General features: G+C 31.0%; 2 protein-coding genes across 3 annotated transcripts in view; both read left to right on the top strand.

The window, feature by feature from the left end:
• Positions 1 to 317, top strand: part of LOC105157167 (mannose-1-phosphate guanyltransferase alpha-B) — a 4,865-nt gene extending 4,548 nt beyond the window's left edge. Inside the window, exon 15 of the mRNA XM_011073481.2 lies at positions 101 to 317. Coding sequence (XP_011071783.1) covers positions 101 to 201 — 101 coding nt within the window. The 3' untranslated portion in view covers positions 202 to 317. The remainder of the gene's footprint in view (positions 1 to 100) is intronic.
• Positions 1,998 to 11,172, top strand: LOC105157166 (pyridoxine/pyridoxamine 5'-phosphate oxidase 1, chloroplastic). Of its 2 annotated transcripts, none has more exons than XM_011073480.2 (14): positions 1,998 to 2,147; positions 2,248 to 2,439; positions 2,521 to 2,559; positions 3,161 to 3,328; positions 3,404 to 3,509; positions 4,058 to 4,224; positions 4,340 to 4,582; positions 4,800 to 4,888; positions 5,330 to 5,380; positions 5,460 to 5,550; positions 9,073 to 9,177; positions 9,274 to 9,344; positions 9,828 to 9,923; positions 10,643 to 11,172. In XM_011073480.2, the coding sequence occupies exons 1-14, from the start codon at positions 2,001 to 2,003 to the stop codon at positions 10,707 to 10,709; spliced, it is 1,632 nt and encodes a 543-aa protein (XP_011071782.2). In that variant the 5' UTR covers positions 1,998 to 2,000; the 3' UTR covers positions 10,710 to 11,172. The 2 variants fall into 2 exon arrangements, with proteins under 2 accessions (XP_011071782.2, XP_011071781.2); XM_011073479.2 differs by having other exon boundaries at positions 2,236 to 2,439.

Genomic DNA, 11,172 nt, shown 5'->3' with positions numbered 1-11,172 from the left:
AAATACATCAATGTACAATATCAAATTGTGATAGAAGATTCAATCCTCTCCCTTCCCCGAAGAACGGTTAAGCTTAAGATTGTGACACATTGTGGAGCAGGTGAATCAGTGACAGTTGAAGATGAAGTGGTGGTGATCAACAGCATTGTCCTTCCAAACAAGACTCTTAACGTTAGTGTTCAGGAAGAAATCATACTGTAATAACCCTCTGCACAGGGTTCCTATAAAGACATCTCCATCTCCATCTCCATGCATGCATCTATAATGATTATTATATATACGATGTATCGATTTTGTTTTTAATTTTTTATTACATTCTTGAAAAAAAAAGCAATTAAATAAAAAATACTTATTTTTATTAGTTGATTACGTTGGTAATTATTTAGGGTGTGTTTATTTCTGACGATATTAATTTATTTTTTTCCCATACATTGAAACTATTATTAAAAAAAAAAACTAATTTTTTTAGAATTATGTAATATGGGTATAATTGTCATATTTAAATATTGGTATAACAGTCTCATTAACGCCGTTTACGAGTTTAGAGAATTTTTTATTTTTTTAATATTAATATATATAACCAACAAATTGTTTAATCACTTTTATGGATCAATGTCGACGTATTTTATGTTACTTTAGCTCAACTTTTGTTGTGATTCATGAAATAATCAATTGGGCATAATTGTCAAAATCAATGGTTTCACTAATAATACAAACAATGCAAAATATAAATTAAAATCTGCAGGGAAATTACATCATTTATAAATCAGTTTTCTACATAAATTAAATAAAAATAACAAAAAGGGCTTAATAATATCAATTAGACCATAATTCCTGACATGCCTCTTTTCCCTTCAAATCGCTGCAAAAAAGCACGTAAGGAGTGTACGACGGTTTACCGTCTTTCGTTTATTTATTTATTTAATAACACTCGTGCACCCAACACACTCACATACTCAAATTTCGAACACGAACACTTTTATAGAAAAATTTTGTGTCCGAACAACTGAATTGTCCTCTGAAGACAAACTATTAAATCGATACTGTTAATTAAAGTTGTGGGACTTAATTTTCTTACAACTTGGAACTAAAGATAGGTGATACATGCACGCCTAAATAGGGGACCAAAAGTAATATTTTACCTGATAATATAATCAAAATAAATTATTTAAATTATGTTAGTATTTTTTAGGTTCGATATACATCTATAATCTATAATCTATACTATATATCAAGTGGGAACATCTTTTTGGTGTTTTAATTATGGTCTGTCATTTTTTAAATTAATTAATTATTTTTTAACTTCTTCGTTTATCATGGTTTTTCATAACTACTTTTTGGAATTTTTTTTTTTAATTTCTTTTGTTTGTCAACTTTTTGTGTAATAAATCAAAATATTTATATTAATTTATTATCTTAATATATATTTTTAGGTACTTTTTCCCCTTACAATATAATTTATTGTAAATATCTTATTCTAATTCATTTTTAAAAATTATGCACGTACATAAAATGTGCTATAGTTACTGATTTATTATTAAATGAGAGCAAATTTTTAGTGTCTTATTTAATTTTGATTTGTCATTTATTTTTAAATTAATTAATTAATTTTAACTCCTTTATTTATGATGAATTTCCATAACCACCTTTTGCTAGAATTTTTTTCTTATGTATTTTTTTTATTTCCTCAATATTATTTATTATCTTTGTTTGTCGATATTTTCTATAAATCAAAATATTTATATTAATTTATTATCTTAATATATATTTTTAAGTATTTTTTTACTTTATAAAAATTAATAAAATAATACCTATACATAAAATGCGGCACATTTACTCTAAAAAAGATAATTCATTAGCTATTTAATCAATTTATGGTAAATATTTGACAACAATTTTTTTTTTGAAAAATAAATTTGGAAAAAGAAGAACAATTGTGATGGATATAAAAAGTGGTACATATTAAATTTGTTGGATATGATTTATTTATTGAAATTAAAATGGTACAGCCATTGCTGCGCAAAATCAAGACCATGAAATGTCTCCTCACCCAATTCTCACTCTTTTCTCCCCACAAATCTCCCAATTTTGATTGTCATAATCGAATTCTCAACCCCTGTTTTCTTCTGCTTCCTCCTCCTTCTCCTGTGAGTAATTCAGGCTTCTTCTCTGCATTCCCACCCCTCCGCTCCCGCGTGGATTTGAAGATTTGTTTGCGGCTGATTTCTTGGTTAGTTGTGGATTCAGGGTTCTTGGGGTTCGAATTCGAGTATCAGTCGACGTGGATATTGTTCGGGCTTGGTTACTGGAGCGGGAGCAATGGCGTCCGCGAAAATTGTGAGTGACCCAGAGTGTATATCCTACTTAAATCAGCGGGAAGCTGCGGAGATTGATGAAATTCTCATGGGCCCACTTGGGTTCAGCGTTGATCAGTTGATGGTTAGTACTACTTCTTTATCTTTGTGTTTAGGCTCGGAATGTTGAGCTCTTTTGGTTGAAGTTTGGAGTTTCTGAGTGCAGGAATTGGCTGGGTTGAGTGTGGCTACTTCAATTGCTGAGGTAAATTTTTTCACATATTATTGTCAAATTAGTTGGTTTTTTTTATCTTTAACTATTTTCTGATTCAAGAAGGAGTAAGGAGTGCTCAGCGCCACGGTCCAGAGCTACTATCTTAGTGGTGGCTTGTGGAATTTAATGATGTGGAGTGATACTAGCTGGTTTCTCTGAATTTCGTTCCGTATATTATTCTATCTTTATGTTTGTTTTATAGAGTGAGTGTAAGCAAAAATTGGAATATGGTAGTTTGATCGGTTTTGCTAAGGATATTTGGTGCAGACTTTATGCACTGGAGTCAGGGACTGACAACATATGTGCCAATGAAGAACTAAATTCCCTCGTGTTAGAATAGTAGTTGTGTGAAAAGGAAGGAAAATAAAACAAAAAGGATCTTGTTACTCCTTCACCACCTTTACCTGATTGCAATACCACCCTCCTGATACTAAGCATACAAAAGTCAAGATGAATAAATCTGGCATTATGCAGATGTTGCTCTTTATTTATTGATTTGAAAAGATAAATAAATATTTCCTGGTAGACATTTTACTTGTTCAGGATTCTTCACAGTTCAAAACTTTGAGTGCCAAATACTTTTCTTCTGCAGGTGTATAAGCCAGATGAACGTAAACGTATTCTTGCAATATGTGGCCCTGGGAATAATGGTGGTGATGGACTTGTAGCTGCCCGTCATTTGCATCATTTTGGGTATAAACCATTTATTTGTTATCCAAAACGTACTGCAAAGGCCCTTTACAATGGACTGGTCACGCAGGTATGGGGCATGACCCAAGTTTACTAGATGAAATAACATAATCTTGCAGCATTGCTTATGCATGAGTTTTTGTAGTTAGAGTCACTGTCCATTCCTTTCCTGTCAGTGGAAGATTTGCCTATGGATTTGTCGACAAGCTTTGACATTGTAGTGGATGCAATATTTGGGTTCTCATTTCATGGTACTCTTTACTTCCTCTCAATTTTATTTAGTCACATTTTACATGGCTATTTTGGAGTTGATATCAATATCTAGTGGATCATCCGCAGGGTTTTATTGTGGAGGAGAAAAATGGATTTGACTTACTTGAATAATTGATTCATGAATCATGGTTATGCAAATATCGGAGTTATTCCAAGCGCTACTTATTCATTTATCTTTTATGACTTGTTTTTGGTGAAATAGTATACCAACTACCAACCCCATCCCTTCAAGTTTTACCTATCATATCTAGGTAGATCTTATTGGAAGATTGAGTGGTGAGAATAGTTGATTACCTGCTCCTATTTTAATTGGAATCTCGGGTATTGATTAATAAGTTATAACTCTGCCAAAGACTTCGGGCAAGACAAAGCTCTATAAGATGAAGTTTTTATTTAATCCCTATTCAGTGTACCAGCAGTAAATTGTTCCATACCTTAATTGTAGATAAATATGTTGTAATGCTTTTGCACTAGCTTCCATTTAGTTCAACATTATGTCTGATGAAATTCTCTTCAAATCCTCTAGGCAGCCCGAGGCCTCCTTTTGATGATTTGATAAGAAGGTTGGTAGCTTTAGGGACTCCCAACCAAAAGAATGAGAAATCACCTGTCATAGTCTCTGTAGATATTCCATCTGGATGGCACGTTGAAGAAGGTGATGTCAGTGGCGAAGGCATTAAACCTGACATGCTTGTATGTATCTTTTTTTCGGAAACTTAACCATTAGTTCGTGAACAGCTTGAACATATGTCTTCTCTTCTACTCTGAATCTTGATTGGAATGTTAAAACGTCGCAACTTGTGTATAGGTTTCCTTAACTGCTCCTAAGTTATGTGCCAAAAGATTTTCTGGCCCACACCACTTTCTTGGAGGCAGGTTTGTTCCCCCTTCCGTTGCAGAAAAATTCAAGCTTGACCTTCCAGCATATCCTGGAACTTCTATGTGTGTCCGAATTGGAAAACCTCCACGAGTTGACATATCAACTCTCAGAGAGAACTATATTTCTCCTGAGTTCTCTGAAGACCAAGCTGAAGCTAATCCCTTCGATCAGGTATCACTTCATGTCAAACGGAGTCGCTGTTTCTTCTAAAATTTCTGATGTTTATCTATGAATTCTCTAGAATTCTGATATTATAGAACACAAACCGGGTAAATTGAGTCACCGATAATTATAGGTTCAATTTAGGTTGAATTACATGTATTTGAGTCTTCATTTGCTTTCTTGCAAGATATATTTGATACATGACAATCATTTTCTAATACTGTAGTTCCAGAAATGGTTTGATGATGCCATGGCTTCAGGCTTGAAGGAACCAAATGCTATGGCCCTTTCTACAACTGGAAAGGATGGGAAACCGTGAGTTTCTTACTGTGGACCTGATTTATTTGTTCACTGATGCTACTCTTGCAAAGTAAACGAAGTGATTATTGTTTTTCGGATTTCTATGGAACAATTTTTTTGTGTAATCGGGGCTCTTCTGTATCAGCTAGTGGAGTATCATTGTTGAGGTTTTTCATGGAATGAATCAATTATGTCGTATGGATATATTATAAATGTGAAATAATTTCAAATCGGTCTGTGATTCCATGAACAACCTTAAGCCTGATATCACCCTATGCATTTTTGCATACGAGTCAGTTTCCACATCACCATATCTTAGAAAATCAAATCATGCTGTAGTACTAAATGTAATGATGTGACCATGGCAACAAACTGATCCCTGACATTTCTATGACTTGAAACTTTAATGTTGAAATGTATTCTTTCTGATTTGTGTTTTGCCCTTACTTTGCACAGCTCGTCAAGAATGGTATTGCTGAAAGGACTTGACAAAGATGGTTTTGTCTGGTAAATTTTGGCCTTTTAGCATATGCTCCTGAATTGATGTTATGCTTTGCCTTTTTAGAAGTCTTAAATTTCTGATTAGGTACACAAATTATGAAAGTCGAAAGGCCCATCAAATATCAGAAAATCCTCGAGCTGCTCTCCTATTTTACTGGGATGCTTTGAATCGTCAGGTATCTCCTATATCTCAACAGATTATCTCCAAATGTTGTGAAGCAGTCGATCCATTCAGAAATACTTTTGTCCAACTTCTTTATACAGTGGGACAGCTTTCATTTTATATCACAGGCTAACTTGAGGAGATATAAGAATTGTTGTTCTCAAGGAAGTTAATATTGTAATGGGATAATTACATTCAAACCCCCTCACCTATTGACTTTTTACACAAACCACCCCTGCCTTTGGAAAAATTATAGAAACCACCCCTGGCAGTTTTAAAACCCAAAAATGCCCCTGTTGACTAAGTCAACCTTTAAAATAATTTTTCAATGACAAAAATGCCCTTAGGGATGTTTCTATAATTATCAAAAAGTAGAAGGATGTCAAAGTAATATTTATGAAGATGAATAATATGATCCAATATAAATTTTTTATTATTTATACCAATTTTTAATTTAAATTTAAATTATTTTATTAATTTTTTTTATTGAATCTCTATAGAAAATACACCTTTTAATAATTAAATTATTAAATTATGCAATTAATATATAAATAAAATTAGTATAGATTATAAGTTTAAATTAAAAAATATTACACTTATATAAATTGTTTGAAATTATTAAAATTAAAAGATTAGTTATCCTTTATTTTTATAACTAAGTTTTACTAAAATGAAAATTGAAAATAATTTATGTATTTTATATAAATCTAATTAAAATTAACTAAATAGCTGAATTTGTTTATTAAAAATATTTTTTAATAAAACGGGGTTTAGGGTGGGCATGACAGTGTGGTTGGGGAAGAAGGGATAATTTTTTTAAAATAAATAATTTAATATATCTTTTTAATAAATTAATTATTTATTTTATTAAATCTAATGTGATTTTTATAAAATACATAATTCTTTTTACTTTTAGATTTAGTAAAGTTTAGTAATAAATAAAAATAGAGGATAATCTTTTAATTTTAATAATTTTACTAAAGGGATAATTTATATATTAATTAAATAATTTAATATTTTAATTATTAAAAAGTGCAATTTTATATAGAGTTTCAATAAAAAAAAAGTTAATACAATAATTTACATTTAAATTGAAAAAATTGGTATAAAATAATAAAAGAAATATATGGGATTAAAAAATTACTCATCTTCATTAATACACCCTTTCTATCTTTTAATAATTACAGAAATACCCTTAAGGGGCATTTTTTTTTTCTTGAAAAATTATTTTAAAGGTTGACCTAGTCAACAGGGTATTTTTGGATTTTAAAGGCTTCAGGGGTGATTTCTGTAATTTTTCAAAAGACATGGATGATTTGTGTAAAAAAACAATAGGTGATGGGGTGTAAATGAAATTATTCCTATTGTAATCGATGCATATTTTGGAGCTGTAAATCTATGAAAAGATTAAAAAAGGAAAAGAAAAAAAAAACAGTTCGAGGATTTATAAATTTTCAATTTCAATATTAGAAAACTTATGGAAATAATTGAAAATCTTAAATAAAACTGTGGATATTTCAATTCACACAATTATGCATTTTACATACTAAAGAATTATACAAACGACAATAAGTTTTATTAAATGCTATAATGAAGATTTATCGCTACAAGTTTAATAATCAAACAATGAGTTAGTGGTTAATCTGGTGTAATTATTTAAAAATTGTGGAAAAAAAAATATTAAGAAATTGCAGTGGATTTGAGATGTTTGAGGAATTGAGTGGCACCGTGTTTTTAAAACGCGGTGCCTCAATTTTTCTATAAAAAAAATATATATTTATATAAGTGACCACGGTGATAAAGTTTATAAAAAAAATAAATAATTTTTTAAGCCACCGTAGTCGGTGACCGCGGTGGCTGCTTCTATTTTAAAAAAAAAAAAATTAATTTGGTGTTAATTGCCAATTCACATTGTGAATTGCAAGTAACATTTGTGAATTGGGCCAATTTGGCCCGATTCACAACTTATATTTTTTTTATTTTTTTATAAATTAATTATATTTAATTAGTTTTTAAAATTATATTAATTTTAAAAATACAATGAAACATACAAATATAATAATGTATATCTTTTTATACAATTTTTAAAAACTACAATGAACTATACTGATAAGTTTGTGACATTGTTGGAACCCTTTGATTGAATCCGATGCCAAATTCAGAATTTAGAAAAAAATACAAGTAATTCTTGTGATCTTATAAATGCATAAATTATTACCTTATATAAAAAATTAGCAATTTATTTTTATTTATTTTTTAAAATATAATAATAAATAAAGTAATTTATTTTATATTTAAAAAATAAATTATTTTATTTAAAAAAAATACATATTTTTTAAATATAAAATAAATTGCTTCATGAATTGTTGTATTTTAAATTTTGAATCTGGCCTCAGGTTTCAATCAAAGGGTTCCAACACTGTTGTAAACTTATCAGTATGGTTCATTGTATTTTTTTTAAAATTTTATAAAAAAATATACACTTTTACATTTGTATGTTTCATTATATTTTTAAAATTAATATAATTTTAAAAACTAATTAAATATAATTAATTTATAAAAAAATATAATTTGTGAATTGGCCCAATTCACAAATGTTAATTGCAATTCACAATGTGAATTGGCAATTAACACCAAATTAAATTTTTTTTAAAAAAATAAAAGCAGCCACCACGGTGGCTTAAAAAATTATTTTTTTTTATAAACTTTGTCACCACGGTCAGTGGCCGCGATGACGTATAAATATATATTTTTTGTTATAGGAAAATTGAGGCACCGCGTTTTGCCACTTAATTCCTTAAACATCTCAAACCCACTGCAATTCCTTAATTTTTCTTTTTTTTCATAAATTTTAAATAATTACCCCATTCTATAGTAAATTGTATAAAAACTAAATCTCATGATAGCTTTATTGAAATAAAATGTGGATGATGTAAATAAGATCTTTATTCTTAATCACATAAAATTCCTAGAAGAATCAAAATTGCAATCATTGATCTCTATCCTACCACTGCATTTATATTCAAAATGCAAATTGTTACTTAGATGTTCACAATACGCAACTCATGATATTGAATGTTCAATATTAACCTTTAATTGTATCTAGTTAAGTATGACTTCATTCTATTTATTAATTTATTTAATTGCTATTTCACTGTTAAGTTAGTAATGTTAAGTACTCCCATTAAAATTTATTTAAAATATGAAAATGTTTAAATGATATTTGAGATTTTGGAATATTCCAAAAAAGACACCAAAGTAAACTGTAAGTTGAGTTCAATTTGGACCCCCGAGATACCTGAAAATTTTCAACATCAGAGGTATGGTGTTGGTTTCATGGTTTGACAACCAATCTCTAAATCGGAGAGTGTAACTGTTGCCTTGACAATCCCTTTGCTAGCACGTGCATTCAAATGTAATAAAATCCTAAAAAAAAAAAAAAGAACCATCATAAATGGTGAAAACTCAGCAAATGTGATGCACATCTTCACTAAAGGCTCCTGGATCTAAAGCGCAGTATTTGCTGTGGCTTTAGGTGAGAGTTGAAGGGTCTGTGCAAAAGGTCTCCGATGAAGAATCTGAGCAGTACTTCCACAGCCGTCCCAGAGGAAGCCAAATTGGAGCCATAGTTAGCAAGCAGGTTGCTTTTTCTGTCTAAAATGTAGTCTTCACCTCTTGTATGTTTATCTGATATGCTTGTGAAAAGCACCAAGATCTATCTCTTATCTTCCTGCAGAGCACTGTAATCCCTGGAAGGCAGTTTCTTCACCAAGAGCAGGAAAAACTGGAGGCTCAGTACTCTGATGGGTTAGTTATTCATGTTCAACCACTCAAATACCAAACTTGCATAATATTTGGAAAAGTGATTGGAGCTGAGTGTCAAACATGACTAGTCTGGCACTGTTTATGCATCTTGCATTTCTTGATTAACTGTGTAAGCCAGTCCCTTCATATCTCTTATTCTTGCTTTTGCAATGCAGTTGGATATTTTCTGACTGGCTTCATTATTGCATGCCACATTTATTCTTTTTTACAGTGCAAACCAAATTCAGTAGGATTTTTTCAGTTGCAAAACCACTTTCATAGCCTCTAAACTTACAATGAGTGTTGCAGTTAGGCAAGAGAGATCAACCTACATATAATCTTGCTGATTGTGTTATATAACATGCCATGTTTCATGTAAAACCAAGTTACACCGTAATATTTTTTGCAGCTATCATCTAAAAAGCAATCAGTTCTTTCTTTAACTTTTATTCTGAGCCTAACTGCAACAGTCAATGCTCCGTGCAGAAGCCCCATTCCGAAACCCAAGTATTGGGGAGGATACAGACTCAAACCTGAGCTCTTTGAGTTTTGGCAAGGACAACCATCTCGCTTGCATGATAGGTAATTTTTTGAAAATTTTCATGGTTGATGCCTGATCATGACATTTGTCAAATTTCAACCCCTACATTTTGGTTTTAGTATTTCCTACACGGGTGCTGTCTGAAGATTTTTTTCTTGTGCCTTTGCAACTACTTATGGTTTTTTTTTTTTATATTTCTCATGTCAAGTATGCCAACACAAAACACGTTTGTGAACAAAAAATACATTTGTTTTCCGTCTATCAACAAACATCTCCTGGGAAGAAAATGTTAATAGTGCTGAAAAGCAAGTCATGTAGCACAAAAGATCACTAGAACAAAATTATAATATTTTTATAAGAAGATTTCCCGTGTTTCAAAATAAACGCTGAAATACATTTATGACAATGATGGACGGAGACAGAGAAGATGCCAGGTATTAACTTGTTATAAATCCCACCTATCAACTTATTTTAAATGCCAGATAATGCTATATCACAAAATCTTCTACTCATTTATGCCTCATGCAATAATTTAACATGGTTGTACGGGTGCTTTTTATGTTCCAAATTTTATCATTGGCTCTATCCTCGTGCATGAAGTAGATGGGAAACAATATTGAGTGTAATATAACATATTAGAGCAACTGTATGGTGAACTACTATGTTATAAAGAACTTTTATAGCTCTGTTTGTCCGCATATATCTCAGCATTGCTTATTGCCCTCTTGACGAATGCACCCTTGTATTACCTGATTGACAGGTTGCGTTACACTCCAGCCGATATTGATGGAAAAAGAGTATGGAAAATTGACAGATTGTCCCCATGACTAGTATTTGTGGCATCCTCATTATGACATCACAGTTCTATTTCTGGTTTATACGTTTATTGGTTCTCTCGTTCACTTGTTTGGTAAAACGAGTTACATCCCTTGTGAACATAAGCTACATGGATAACACCACCGGGGCAATTCGTTACAACCAATTTCTTGTTTTAATTCTTTCCTCGTTCGACAATGAAAGCGGACTGTGATATAACTCCTTTGGTGCAACAAATGTATGCCAGTTGCAAATTGCAACCTCCTGATTACACAGCTCTTTGCCTAAGAAATAAGATTTGCGGTGTTTTTGGGAATGGAATGTTCTTAAATGATTGAACTATGTATACTGAAAGGTGTTTGAAGATTGAGGATGCTGCCATCGCTAAAAACCTTCATCTATTTTAAGGATAATTATATTGCTCTATTTTTAAGTTTGATGTAATTACATATAGGTTTTCTGTGATTTGAGAAA

Source organism: Sesamum indicum, linkage group LG3, assembly GCF_000512975.1.
Source record: "Sesamum indicum cultivar Zhongzhi No. 13 linkage group LG3, S_indicum_v1.0, whole genome shotgun sequence".
Taxonomy (NCBI): Eukaryota; Viridiplantae; Streptophyta; class Magnoliopsida; order Lamiales; family Pedaliaceae; genus Sesamum; species Sesamum indicum.
Note: the sequence above shows the minus strand (reverse complement) of the source record. Positions and strands in the feature narration are given on the sequence as shown.